Source organism: Limulus polyphemus, unplaced genomic scaffold (genome assembly GCF_000517525.1).
Source record: "Limulus polyphemus unplaced genomic scaffold, Limulus_polyphemus-2.1.2 Scaffold721, whole genome shotgun sequence".
NCBI lineage: Eukaryota > Metazoa > Arthropoda > Merostomata > Xiphosura > Limulidae > Limulus > Limulus polyphemus.
Genome location: NW_013666331.1, coordinates 189,597 through 205,213, shown reverse-complemented (window position 1 = coordinate 205,213; position 15,617 = coordinate 189,597). Strand labels below are relative to the sequence as shown.

General features: G+C 36.9%; 1 protein-coding gene across 4 annotated transcripts in view; it reads left to right on the top strand.

The window, feature by feature from the left end:
- The window catches only part of LOC106460163 (intrastrand cross-link recognition protein-like), a 68,779-nt gene extending 60,172 nt beyond the window's left edge, over positions 1-8,607 (top strand). For all 4 annotated transcript variants that reach the window (XM_022386817.1, XM_013919850.2, XM_022386816.1 and 1 more), the window contains 2 exons: positions 126-235; positions 5,842-8,607. In XM_022386817.1, the coding sequence (XP_022242525.1) occupies positions 126-235; positions 5,842-6,261 (530 nt within the window). In that variant the 3' untranslated portion in view covers positions 6,262-8,607. The remainder of the gene's footprint in view (positions 1-125; positions 236-5,841) is intronic.
- Positions 8,608-15,617: the final 7,010 nt, after the last annotated feature.

Sequence of the window (15,617 nt, the reverse complement as noted above, 5' to 3'; positions counted from 1 at the left end):
TGACATAACCTTGACAACCACATATAGAAATGGTTAAAGACTAATCTAAAAACTTCTGTCAGTTGTTCAGATCTAGTGAGCAAGTGACATTGTGGAAAGGCCTTTAATTTATTTTTCTTTCATAGGTGGTGAACAGTGGAGAAACATGACTGAAGAAGAGAAGCAGCCTTATGTTGAAAAACAGAATGAAGCCAAAATAATATATGAACAATCAATGGAAGAGTACCGTAGACAGGTAAACACATGTTTACTCCTCTTGTATTTCTTTTTATACATATCAGCATCCATAAAATTCTAAAACATAAACTTGTAAGTATTTCTGGTGTATTTCTTGTATGGCAGATGTGATACTTATTTACTCTGTTGACTCGCTTCTCTGCTGTCACAACTGTTATTTCCTAAACATACTTTCTCTTCACTGACACTTTAGCTATTCCTCATTGTTGGCTTTGCCTATCTAAACATTGGTCTTGCATGCTCCAGTCTTTTATACCCCACTTAAATGCCCTTGGCAATATCTAATTTCCAAATCCATCCACCTGCGTCAACACACCCTCTATCCTGACACTGTATATAAGCACATCACTTATTCTTGACAAAGCGTTGGTCATGGTTTTGTCTGATGAAATGATGTGGTTCATTTCGTTATGGATTGCAATTTTTGCACCGGCTTGTAGATTTCTGTATAATTATAAGTTCCTTAAGAAAAAAATTGGACATGATGCTTGCGGGTATGAATTCCCGTATTATCATTGTCAGCATGGCAGTTAATATGACCGCCCTAGACCTCCTTTGTTATCTAGCGTCTCTCTACAGTTGGCGGGAGGGGTCACTCTCAGTTGAGGCTGTTCATGTTTTGATCCATTGGGAGATGGAAACATACACTTAGCCTGATATGTTTTTTCTCCTGGGGCCTCTGAAGTTGTCTTTTTTGTTGATCTTGGTTATTCTGGGGAGAATTTGGACTCGATTTTTCTAATATTTTATTTATTAAGTCGGCTTTTCATGAGTCCAACTTGGATCAATCACCTCCTACTCCTTTTCTTCAATTAGCCATTTGGGTTATGAGATTTTGGGGCTTTTCTCTGTGACCTTTGAGTCTACTTCTCCCTTGATGTTGGGGGGTGAAGGGGACTGTTTAGTTTTTCCTTCTTCACCTGATATTCGTGGTTCATGCTAGAGATTTACTGCCTTATTACATGATGGGATAGATATACCTTGTACCCCCATTTGTCTGTTTATATGCTTTGGCTTTCCATCTCCAAGGGGATGTACTTTTCAATTCCACTAGGGCTGCCCCAATCAAAAATTTTCCTAGTTGACTTGTAGTCGTTAGTTCAAGCCACTAGTCGTTGCACGTTTATGATATTAATTTAATTACTTAGATATATATTTTTGGGGGCATCAGAAAATGGTTTGAGTTCTAGGGCTGAGAAAGAATGTTATAAGTAACATCGTTAACACTGTGCTACATTACAGAGAAATACAAAACTGTAATAATGATCCTTTACAATATATTACAAGCGCATGCACCAAGCGAGCCGCCCATTAACAACAATGCTAATGGCAAAAGCGGTAATGATTCTGAATGTGTCGGAACAACCAGCAAGGAGACTGAACATCTTGTTAATTTATTTCAACACAGTATAACATCACACAACTTATGAACTTGTAACACCAACACAATAACTTATAAAACAAATGATAAATAAAAAATAGCCTTTTGTTAAAAAACTAAATTGAAAGAATATTTTCATTTCTTTTTAAAATGTAAATAAATATAAATTATATAAACAAATGAATAAATAAATATACAGCAAACTAAAACACTTAAAAGAGAAATATCAGTGCAAAAATAAACAGGCCTACGGAGAAGTAGCCTCAACATGGAATAATCCCACACTTTGGATGATTTCCTGCCCAACATAGTCTAATTTTTTAACGACAAGGCACAGCTCCTGAATGGAGTTTGAGGGTTTTTTGGTTTCTTCTTTCTCTGACTAACCGACCAATGAAAACTTGGTCAACTAAGACTCTTCTCATTGACTAACGGTTTGGTCGACTATTAGGGGGCATCCCTAAATTCCACAAACTAAAATTATTTAATTTTGGATATGTGGGGTTCCAGGTTAGTTCATGTGATCACTTTGAACCAATCACATTTTTTTTTATTGTATTTGTTTACTCCTCACTTTTGCTCTGTGATATTTCTTCCCCTACAATTTGTTGGCAGCCTATCAATGGTTCCCACATTGGGGTCTCCTACTGACTTCTACCTTTGTCAGATTGCCTGCTTCTGTTCCTTCTGTAGAGATATCTTGTTGAAGGGACTTTGTCTACCTGCTGTAGCCTCTAGGTGTTACATATGGCTTCTTTTTATCATCACTTCATGTTTGTGGGTGCCCCAGGGCATTTTTATTGCAAATTGCTATCACCCATTTGCTTTTTTGTTGTTGTTGACCTCTCAAACTTTCATTGGCTCTAGCAACTGAATAGAATCGGACATTAGTTTCAGGACTACTACATTTGGACCAATCAACACCAATGGTGTCAGTATCAACCTGGGGGGGGGGGATCAGTTAGAGTGGGGTTACAATTATTGATGGGCATCTGGTATTCCTTCACAATCCGTGGGCGCTTCAAGTTCTGGTATCGAGGTTGGTCTTTCCATTCAATTCTCCACCTCCATTATCCTCTCACCTGGTGGTATTTCCACTTGACCTGTGAAGTGCAGATTTTTTGTTTCAAGGCTATCAGAGTTAATGATCACAGGGGGTGGTAGTGACAGTTGATCCCATTCTTCTGGGATTTTATTCCTTTTTATTTGTTGTCTGAGACGAGGGGATATTTGCGGATGATCGTCATTCTTTCTCCCCAGTCCATAATGGAGTCCTTTTTCACCCTACATTGGCATTTTTTACCAGGTCCACGGATGCCTAAGTTTGTGGTTGCTGAGGCATTTCTCCACATTCTCTTAGTGAATTCATCTTGCCTTTAGCTATGTTTTGTATACAGGGATCAAGTTCTGCAGTTCAGGGATCTAGGCATTGGTCTAGCAACAGCATCATATGTCTTCTGCTAGGTTGTACAAGTTTTGACCATGTTTTACAGTCTACTCAGCTACCTCCCATCCAGCTCCAGGCTATGAAATGGGCAGTCAAGCTCTTTCTTACAGGGATGGTTGTGGGTTTCAATCAAACCTTTTGAATTTTTTGGGATGAGGACACATGCTTTCCCTTCAGTGGTCCCATTGCAACTAATGAATCTGGAACTTCAATCCACCAGATTTTCCAGTCTTTTTCATCAGGAGCAACATCTTAATTTTTGAGTGGTGGTTGGTTTGGGTCACCTCTATCATTATCATGCGTATGTATGCATCCTTGTTCATACGTGACCTTTTTTTTTTTACTTGGGTTTAGCTTTGTGTCCTGTCGTTTAGGTCAGACAACTTTTTCATCTCCTTTTTAGTTATCCTAAACATCTGATAGTTTTGGACTCCCCAGTGCTATCCAGCCTTATTTCCAAAATGACCTTTTCCATTACTTAATTGAAATATTAAGGTGGTACTACATGCCTTGTCTCAACAACTAATCAAGTCTTTAGCCTCATGTACCATGTATCATCTCTTCCTTAATGGGTATTTTGTTGTTGCTGACATGCTGATGTCATCGGCTGTAGTTGTTGACATGTTTGTAGGATTTTCTCTCTCTCTCTCCCTTTAGATTCTTTCTAAGTCTTTGGCCACCAGGTACGGGGATACATCCATCTCCATAATTCTTTTGCCAATTATTTCTCATTTATACAATCGATCATAAGCTGATCATTTGTTTTATCATGTCAGGCTCAGAGTTGTCATTTGGCTCACTCTAACTCCTTTCGTGATGGTTGTTCTCGTCTGTTTTCTTCGGGATACTTCGGATTCCAAAGGTTTATCCCCACTTCCTTGGAGGTGATTTTGCAGATATCCATGTTGAATATTCTGGATTTTACAGGCGTGGAATCTTCTGAGAGTTGCATCTCATCAGCTTCAGCACATTTGTCTTTCACTGCCCATTTCTTTGATTCACTGAGGGACATTTTACGGGCCTGTATGTGGACTTCTCCTAATGCTTTTCTCTCACATTCTTTATATAATCTGGGGGTTTTCCACTCCCTCCATGGTCTTTTTAACAACATCTACTAGATTATAAGAAGGAGGGGGTATTCCTGTCTGGTCTCTTTCTTTTCCAGAGTCCCTTACATCTTGCTTTCATTGGATCCCACTTTGTGGCAAGTGTTGCCCAGACAGGTATGCTTTTATTAATCCAATTCTGCACTAGCAACCCATTTGACTATACTTATTCTGTTTGCAACAGGCTCTGTAGAAATTAGGTGTTCCATATGACCATCTAGGCACACTACTGGATGGTATTGCCATACAATCATGGACTACCACGAGTAAAGCTAAAGTGGATATCTGCCTGTCATATGATTGAATAAATCGAGTTGGTTTGTTTTTAAAAATTTAGGGAACTCTTGGAAAAGAAGGCAAACTGCCCCCCCCCCTCCCAGATAGCAGTGGGAACCTACTTGTAATATTGGTTCAGATTCAAATCTTTGCTATCAGATTGGGGTGTGCTTGGCCCTTCTTATGGACAATGTTGAGTTGTATATTGTTCGTGGATGGAGGTCCACTATCTCCTCATAATTCCGAATGTGAAGTGGTCTCACCCTGTCCTTGGTTGAACACAGTGTTCCACATCCTCTCCCTAATCCCGAGGGCAAGTGGAATGCTCCTTGCCCACTTGGTTGTAAAGCGAGGATGAACGTTCATAATTCCAGATCAGATGAGTTATGTTCCTCTGGTTGAGTAAGGCATATGTGATCCCATCATTCTGAGCCTGGGGTGGTGCCTTTCGGATTTCTTCAGGTGGAAGAGAAAGTTTGTACACTTCAGTATTGCTTACTTTCTCATTGTAATTCTGGCTACAGGTTGGGATCCAATCAAAAATATATCTATATTTCACATTTATCATGATATAAACGACTGTTTAGTTTAGATATTATTGATTATTTTAGTGAGGAAATATTTTATTGCTTAGTTTTTGTTATAATAAGAGTTAAAAGTTATCTGGTTGGGGCTGGCCTATAATAATTACTCGTGTACTATTCCACCTTGATATCAATATTCAGTTCTGAGTGAAGAGCATACCTGTTCTGGATGTAGTGCGGTTTCCCCACTTGTGTACCACTCTTATCTTAGTACACCTCTGTTCTATACAGATGCTTTCTTTATGGACAATGCCCTCACTTGTCCCTCTAATTTATCAATGTGGGATTCTAGCAGAGGGTAAGAATGTTTTGGAAGTTAACATTTTCCTAAATAGAAAATTTATTTCCAATAATACCTCTCCTGACACTTTCCTGCCCTTCCTCCCTGCTAAGAGCCAGCATTAGTGACTGGGATGGTGTAAGTCTAGAAAAAGTGATTACATTATCTGAGTTATGTGCTTATATACAGAGTCAGGATAGAGGGTGCTTTGACACAGGTAGGGGGATTTGCAAATTGGATATTACCAAGGGCATTTAAGTGGGGTATAAAAGACTGGAGCATGCAAGACCAATGTTTAGATAGGCAAAGCCATTGTCAAGCAAGGAATAGCTAAAGTGTCAGCAGGGGTAAGTATTACTTGAAATACATTTTTAGTTTAGGAAAATTTTAACTATTATAACAAAACAGGTATTATCAAAAATTAGCAGAAACTTCAGCATACCAACTAGAATTTATGTTAGTTTTGTTTACTCTTAACCAGTAATGTATAAATCAATTTCAGAATAACACTTTTGTTTTTGTTTTGACAGCAAAGTACTTCAGTTCAACAAATGGCCAAGCAGCCTAATATGATGATGATGCAGCTGGAGGAACAGGATGACTCTGACAGTAAGGACATAGCACAGTCTCCATCAGGAAACTCTGCTTCTGCTTCCCCTCCTGCTGCCCACTCTGTCAGCCCTGCCACTTCAGGGTTGTCTTCCAACATTCCTTCAGGCCTTTCACCCATGCCACTGGCCCAAATGACCCCGGCTCACTCTGCAGCTCTCCAAATGGCCTATGGTCAACCATCAGTTGCTGCTCTTCCCAACTTATCTCACTTGGGAAACATCCTGAATACTCCCATTAATTATACTCAGGCTCATGCTGCCAACAACTCTCCATACATGGGTAATAGCAACAACAGCTACAACCAATCGCCACAGTCTGGTCAATACAGCTGGTCATGAGTAGCTAGCTGATGGCAACAACTCTTCAGTTGAGAGGTCGCTACCATGGATAGCTTTTGTAATGTGTAAAATCTTACTTAATTGCTGTGCTGCCATTGTTTGTTTATTTTTTGTACCCATTATGGTCTGGGCTGAGTTTTTGCACTTCTGTGTTTTGTAGATGTAGCTAAGTTACTGTCACTGCATGTACATGGTGGTTTAAAAGTCATTGATAGCCATGAGAATCTTACTGATTATTTTTTTTAAAGATAATTTCTCAAATATAATAAGCACCAGTTAGCTTTGTTTGGTAAAAATTTGTTATGGAGTACAAGTCTTGAAGTTGTTCCAGTCCTTCAAGTGCACTTGATAAAAATTCCAGTGTTCCAGAAAACTGTAGAAAGAAAACGAAAGTGTTGGCACATGCTGTTTCTGTTGGTAGCTAATAGCTGACACTTTTATTGTAAATTTTTTTATACGTTTTCATTGTCATGTCTTTTACTTTACTGCTTGTAATCATAGTTGATTATTTAAAGAAAACAAAAAGTTTGGTCACAACTTGATGTTTATACTACCATGTACAACTTTGTTTTGTGATACGAGTTGATCTGCACAGTGCATTATATACATGTGTATATATATCAACTTGTATGTAATGCTTAGTTTCTCTAGTACCAAGACTGTTGACTGAGAAAGGGTTACATATTTTATTATTATAACACCAGACAGCTAATGATTAAAGGTATTAAACATTGTGAATGAGGCTTAGAATATCTACATATTTATTGTATTTCAAAGTATTCTACTGTTTGTTTGTTGTAGCAGGTTTTTGTTGTTTTTTTTCCTGTCAAGTGCTCCTGCCAGAAATGTTGAAGAAAGATTTGACAGAAGTGCAGTAGATTTTTTTTTTACATATCTGTAAAACTTTAGTTTTCATACACGGTAATGGAAAAACTGTTCAAGATGCTTCCTGTGGTCCCTATATATATGATAGGGACTGTTAAATATTTGTTTAATGTCTCATGATTCTCAGTACAGTGTAGCCATTTTTCAAATATATCTGTAAATAGACATGTCTGATAAACATTTCATAGCATGTAATTATTAGTATCATTAGTGTTCCTCTTTTTTAATCACACAATCATACTTTGATATTACATGCTTACTTGTGTATTTAACCTACTGTGGCTCTTTTTTTTTTTTTTTAGTATTTGGATGATATTTGTGATACTGAGTTAAATTTTGCTTATTATAATGAAAATTATTGTGCCATTAAACTGACACTCTGGGCTTGTAATACTGCTTACTCTGAAGTAAGTCTGAACCTCCCCTTTCAAATGAGGCCATAAGTGGAGTGTATATGAGTTTAAATATGTGTGTGTGGTTTTTATTTCATTAACTCAATCTTTATGTCACATATGAATGAAGTAAGGTGAACTTCATTGTAAAATCAAAAGTTGAAACTCTTGTTTTGTTTCTACTTCTTCTCAGTATTAGTTTGTTTCCAAAGATTTTAATTTATGCAGACTCTTATTAACCTTTTTTTTTTTAGTATATGCTACTTTGGTATGTTGATCATTTGTAAAAAAATACAGTAATCTCAGTTTTAAGGTATGCCAAAGTTTCATAGCTTTCAATGAAGCTTGTTGTTAGAATTGTATTTATCTTTTTATAGATATATAACCAACCATCTCAGTAAATGTTTGTTTTTAACTGGGACCAATGCACAGTCTTTTTCATTAAATTTACATTCCTTTTCAAAATTGTAGTTTATTAAAACAGAAACTAATTTTTATGCTCATGCAATACCCTCGTATATATCGTTTTTCAGTTAAACCAAGTTAATTTTAAGCATTGTTATAATTATTTTAGTAGAACCACGATTCATAAGTTAAGGTTGTATTATTCATATGTACGAAGTTTTTCACAATTCATTGTATATTTTCAAATGTCGAACTTTTATGTCTTGCGTGTGTTCTTATTCGAATTGTATTTATACTTTAAAAAGTCCTTACAATTTTTATGGATAAATGGGTAGAAATATTTCACTGCTTGTAGAAATTCCAGTTTCTCTTCGTAAAATGACAAACATGGAAAAACTGCACCCCATTTATGTAATAATAGCGTCATATTTTCCACTTGGAACAAAAAAATGTCTTAAATATTTTGCAAAACAAGTCCGGTAAATGGCAGGTGTTTTTTATTTACATTATCACAATTTTTGTCACCGTGAAATTGTAAACTTGTGTTTTACTATTTAGTATAAGTCACAAGAGATCTTAAATAGGAGTACATGCAGTGGGAGGATCCAAGATGCTTTCCCCGACTCTGTACACAAAGTGTAAATAAAAGGATGCTGGTGCCGGACTTCTAGAGTTGTGTGTGTATTTCTTTTCTTTTTTTTCCTTTTGTAAGTGAAAATTACTGTGACATAGTAGACTTCAGAAAGGGAGACCAAAAGGTGAAAATGTTATTCGATGATTTCATCAAATTAATTATATTTATTACAAAGTAGTTTAACATAAACTAGTTTTTTAAACTTTTTTTATTTTATAATTTATTCCCCAGTAATCACTGCACATGTTCATAACAATTTTTTTCATTCCATTTATCTGTCTTTGCCAAATGTACCGTGTACAAACATTATAGGTTTTGGATAAAACTTCTTAAATACTAAAATAACGTGAGCTTGTGTGTATGTGAACAGAAGAAGCATGCCCGACTGAAAATAAATTCTTAGATTTGATTTTTCTTCAGTCCATGCCCGTATTTTTAGCTGTGGCATAACATTGATTTTTTGAAGTACAAACTTTTAGCTCGTAGCTCTCCATCATCTCTTGACCGATTTAAGATCTAATTACGGTTTTGGACCCTTTGGATTGATATATTTGACTAATCCTGAGGTCTCAATTTGAGAGTAGGCTGGTAGAGATCCTTATGAGTAATGACATTTTATTGGGTATACATGTATCCCACGCTTGGTATTACAAACGCACAAAAATATAGTTGATAACAAGGGAAGAAAATATCTCGTAGATTAATTTAATCCTGCCTAAACGAATTTCAAGTGCCGCGGTTATTGAGGATTCCCTCTTGTTTATAAATTTAATTGATAATGTTTACTGTGTTTTGATGTTCACAGTAGAAAAGCACATGGTGAAATAAAAATAATTGTATTCTTCCACCCAGCAACTAGGTTTTGGTGGGGGGACAGTTTTAATTTACTTGGTAAATTTATAGGTTGTTTTGTCGGAATTTTCTGTAATCAATTTCTCAGTCAATAGGGCAAAAATGTGATATTGAAAGAAAAAAGTTGCGTGAAACTTCTGAAGTCATGAATCAAACTTTGAAACATAGTTAAACTCAAAATTAATAGTGTTATTATGTGGAAAATGCGACTCAAGCACAACAAATGGCGTCTCATTTTAATTATATATATTTGCTGTTAAAAGTTACACTTAATTAAATACTGCCACTAGTTGGCTTAGTAAGTCTAAGGGCTGAAAACGCTATAACATAGGTGTATGTTTCTTTTGGGAATCCGTGTAAAGCTATAAAAGGGGCTGTCTGCGTTAACCATCCTGAAATTTGAAATGATGGGCTAAGAAGGAAGGCAGCTAGCTAGAAACATCCACTGCAAATTCTTGGGCTACTCTAACTGAATAATGAGACCAACGTGGCCTGGTGGTTATGACAATCTGTGGGTAGCGGATTCGATCGAAAATGCTGGCCATTTCATCTGTGAGGTGTTATAATGTGACAGTCAATCTCACTGTTCGTTGGTAAAAGAATAGCCCAAGAGTTGGTGGTGTAGATTAGCTGCCTTACCCCTAAGCTCTCTCTTCCGAATTAGGGACGGTTAACGCAGATAGCCCTCGAGCAGCTTTGCACGAAAATCAAGAAAGAGGAAAACAAATTTATAAAGTGTAGAGATTAATGTCTGGGTCATTGGTTCGAGTCTGTAGTTAAAAATCTGATTATTATATTACAATGGATGCAATACGGCAGGCTTGAAACTGAAACAATCAAATTGCAAACTTATACACACACAAGTGGAGTTTATCAATCATGTTGTAGGTAGAAATGGAGTATCTAGAACCAGCTAAAGTAGTGGTGAGAGACTGGCCTCAACCTGTGTCCAAATAAAAAGTCTGCAAATTACTTGGTTTTGCGTCATATTACTGACGATGTGTGGTTAACTTTGTCTGCTCTCGCCAAAATTGAGACACTCTTTGTAGGATGCAAAAAAATTAAACATTCATTCCAACCCCTAAAGCTTGCTTTGGTGGAAGATCCATGGCGAGAATATCCAAGAAAGCAGATTCCTATTATCCACTGACACCAGCCGTAATGGGGTCTGAGCAGTATCATTGCAGTTGCAGGACATAGTAGAACGTGTAATCACATACAGTAGTCATTATCTCATTAACATACCAAGTGAATGTTCTAATGCAAGACGTTATCGGACATTTCGAGAGGATCACTTACTTGTCTAGCTCAGTATTGAAAGTTGAAGCATAACTACTTTGCCCTCGCTAGATTCTCACCTGCAAACTAGAGAATGTATAACGTTTCTACAAGCAGTGAGGTAATTGAGTTTCTTCTGAGAGTATTTTAATATACTGCAATAATAGCATGGATATTATTCTTTTGCTGGTGGAAGCTATAGCTGAAAGTTCCTAGTTTGGATGAGTTTTGCCAGTGAATATTTGTTTCGTGATGTCTGAAAGCGAAAAGTTAGATAGCTTTCCCAAGTAATTTGCGCCCGAGCTAGAAGCAATCTGTTTCAAGCTACTAGAGCATGTGACAATGTGTAATGATTATATGTATATAGCAATATATCCATATGAATAAATATATGTCCATATAAACATTACATAAAGTTATTCATGAGTGTTGAATAGCAAAAATAAATTAATTAGACAAAGAGCCAACAATAAGGAAAATGTAAAAACAACGGATTCGATTTGAGTGTTAAAACTTTGTGGTTTAAAGTTAAACGTGGTTATTGATCTAGAGGGTATTATCTAAAGATAGTGGGCACTTGCTATTTCCATTAATACTTCTGGGAGAATGTTTCGACATTGAAATAACTGGCAGGTAGAAACTTTTCATGGGTGGACCGGGGTAATGAAGAAACAACACTTGGGAGAAAACAGTTTTTCGCTAAGAGTTGTTCAAGATATTTCAATTTTAAGTTAAATATTCGTGAGTAGGTGTAATTATCGGTAGCAATTGAAAATCATGGACAGTAGCTTAGATGTAATATTTAATGTAAATTTGATGTATCAATATTCAAATGTTTTAATAAGCACCCTGTTTTACTGAATATTTTCTTAACATTGCTTCAGTACAAGTAAAACGTTAACACAAGGAAATTCAGACTACAAGTGTACTAGAAGGGGTAATAACATCTGTTTGGTGAAACTTTATAAGTTGCACCAAAACAAATACTAAACTAAAAGAAGGTCCCTAAGTAGTTACTACGTAAACATTAGTAGGTTCAAATGGTCATAAGTGAGGGCTGACATTGCCTAATCCGAGAGAGTTTATGCATATAGGAACCAGTTCTGTAATTTCAAACATCTTTGATTTCTAATGGAACTGAATTCTACTGATAGCCAGGCAGTAGATAAAGGATTTGAGGACATGTTCGAAAGTAGGCTGTGTTGGTTGTTGTTCAGAAAGGACAAAAGAGGGCATCACGGCTGAAAGTATTGGCCAATGAAGCCTGGGGATTGAGATGTTCACAGGCATTAAGGATAGATTTTGTACAGTTGATATATGGCATGAGTACATGTAAAGTCCGAAGAAATCTCATTTGATCAACATACAAAACTTACTATATAATGTCTAAATATTTTTAGGGTAATCATGGAAATAATTGAGCAGTTATGACTTATTTAAACCCAAACATCTGGTTGAATTTTTGAATTATTGTAATTTATGTCTTATGTTTTCAAACAGGACTTTTTCTATGCAAGGTCAAATTCTTGACCACTCTGGTTATTTCTTTCTCCAAATATTCATCCTATCTAGCTGCTGACTTTTTGAAAACTTTTGTGAGGTGTACAGTGAGCCATCAGTTTGATGAAGATTATTAAATCCAGAATTTATACACTAAAGAAGTGGACTATGCAGCCAATCCTCAGACTCATTTGAACCAGCCTGAAGCTCATGATAGCCAAGCCTCTTGATGAAGATGCATCAGACATGGGAGAGCTCACTGCACATGTTGTTGGGTTGGCCCTGAAGTGTACTTTGGCTGAGCTGTCCCCATCATTCGTGGTAGGTCTAGCAGAATTCAAGACCACCTAGATGTACCATTCAAGGATGGTGTACTTGTAACCATGGCCTCATCAAAGCCAGAGGAGCATAACCTCCAAGTGGCCAAGCTGCAGACACCACCACCATTCCTGACCCCAGTAAAAACAGTCAGCAACATTGTCTAGAAAGAAATGGGACTCACTTATGAAATGTCCCATTGGAAAGTGTCATTTCACCAAACACTGACGTAGATAGATTTGTTCACATTTCTGATGAACATTCTATATACCGAAACTCAAGAAAACCGTTACAGAGCTTGAATGTTCTCGAGAGTCGATCAGGATCTGGGAGCATGTTGGGTCCTCTAATTACTGTCAATACCATTACCATCTCCCTTTTTGTAATCACAGCAATGCAGATGGTTCAGTCAGCTCCTGGAATGTCTTCTCCACTGCCATCAAGAATATGTTCAATAAATGAAGAGGCATCAGAAATGTCTTCCAACACAGCCACTTACGAGGATTACCAACTGCTCACGTTAGAGTAGATTCCCACCTACAAATGGAACTGCCAGGAAATAGCCATCATGTGGACCAAAGATTGGACTCTCTACAACTGAGAGGAGGATCAGATGTGATGGAGAACTCTGCATCTGTCTTGGCTTCAGGAACAGGTGTGCTACTTGCAGGTCAAGCTGACTGACACCTAGGAACTCTGATCAAAGCTCAGGACACCATATGACTACCATGGCAGCTAACCATAAAATTACAGCTACACTCGAGGATCTACTGGTGGGGTTAAGGTAAGAGAGCGATGAAGCCTTGTGCTGACTCTGGGTGAGTGTATCTTTTACACATTTTTAAATTTAATTCAGAAGTATTATATTTCTCTATGTATTGTTTGTTTTGAATTTCGCGCAAAGCTACACGAGGGCTATCTGCGCTAGCCGTCCCTAATTTAGCAGTGTAAGACTAGAGGGAAGGCAGCTAGTCATCACCACCCCCCGCCAACTCTTGGGCTATTCTTTTACCAACGAATAGTGGGATTGACCATCACATTATAACGTCCACACAGCTGAAAGGGCGAGCATGTTTGGTGGGACTGGGATTCGAACCCGCACACTGCTAGTCGAGCTCCTTAACCACCTGGCCATGCCGGGCCTTCTCTAGGTATCTTTGCATGTTTGTTTGGGTTATTCTTGTTCAGTTGTTTATGCCTAAAGGGCTATTTTTTATTTTCTCTAGTATTTTTATGGATGGTCCTTTTTCTATATCTTTTCTGTATTTTAATAAAGAGTTTTATATTTTCTTTGTAATGTTTATTTTCTAAAACTTTTGATTCTCTAAAACAACAGTTTGTTGTGGAAAAGGATTGTTATTTTCTGTGTGTATCAATTTTGTACGGGGTTTTGTTTCAAAAGTACTGATTTAAAAGGGATTATCTTGCTATTGTATTGAACGGTTATTTTAACATGTTTTTGGTGCTAAAGGTAATTACATATGCATTTGGTTGTACCAGCCTGAAGCTCATGATAGCCAAGCCTCTGAATAAAGATACACCAGACATGGGAGAGCTCACTGCACTTGTCGTTGGGTTGGCCCTGAAGTCTACTTTGGCTGAGCTGCCTCCATCATTCAGCCAGCTATATTTTTGATTACTTTTTGTTAAAAGATTTATTTTTATATCAGTGTGTGCTTACATCAATGTTAAAGGTTTTTTTATTATATAATGTTTTGTCTAAGGGTATTTTAATGTAATTATGTATCATTTAATTGTCAAAGGGTTTAATTTTTAGTAGTTCTTTCTTAAAGAGTTGTGTCATGTATGTTACATGTAAGTGTGCCCCAGATGAGACGGAGGTAAGTATACGTACTTACAACGCTAAAATTCGGGGTTCAATTCCCCGCAATGGACACAGCAAACAGCTCAATGCGGCTTTGTTCTAAAACACACAAACAAAACGTGTTTAAAAGGGCAAAATAAAGTTAACACATTCCTTGCAGGTTTTACCATCTAAATTTAATTTATAAATGTTCAACAAAAAAAATAATTCTATGCAGTTTTCGCATAGCACATGGACAAGAAATTGATTATACTGATTTTTGTAGCTACTTTTGTTCCTAGAAATGCTGTTGATGTAACACCGTTCGGCCCATGGGTGTAATGGCTGTAATACTGTTTGTTCTGCAAGGATGTCGATAGCCAGTGTCCTCCAATGGCTGGTCAGATGATATCTCGAGATTATGGTCTGACCTATTTTTGAATGAGAGTGATGAGTCATGTGGGAAGCGCTAGGCGCTATAGGTAAATGTAACGTTCCCAACTGAGTAAGAAGCATTAGATTTAGATATTCATGTACTGGATCCTAACTGGATTAGTAGGAATACATCTCAAGGGAAGACACCAGTCTGATCATTTTACGAATCCAATAAAAGGTGATGATACAGCATCCATAAGCAAGTACACACATGTTTCTTGTCTTTGATTTTAAAAACATTCATTGTGTGTTACACATCGTGTCAGTCTGTATATTTCTTTTTTCCAACTCAGACAGTTTTAGCTAAATTCAGTATCACTTTGTGATATATCCTACCGATCCTCCAATTATATAGTGGATCTACCTAATGTTCTTTGAGTAAATCATTTGCACATGAAAATACCACATAGGTATGTGAATGATCTTTGGGTGCTGCATGTTTCAAGACTGGTAGATGGGGTGGTGGTGATAAACAAAAGATATGAAATCCACGTCTTAACGATGAGTCATGTTGGGTTCTCTTAAGTCTATAACACCTGTAGTATATAATAATGTTAATTATTTAAAAATCTAATTTCTAGCATATTTAATATAACCTTAATTTGTCCATCTTGGATTATAGTGTGTACCCGAAATGGACAAATTAAGAGGAATGTAGGGAAAATATATAACAGTTTAAATTATATTTATCAGAAATTTTAGGCCTATGATTTTCTAAAGCTTTCACACTTCCAGCATTTAACCCATGATTTTATAATATAACCTTATCGAGTAGGATTTGTGTCAGCATTCTACGAGAACAAGCTTTCTATTGTTTACTAGCTGGAGTACCCGTCCCACGGACGGAAGTTAT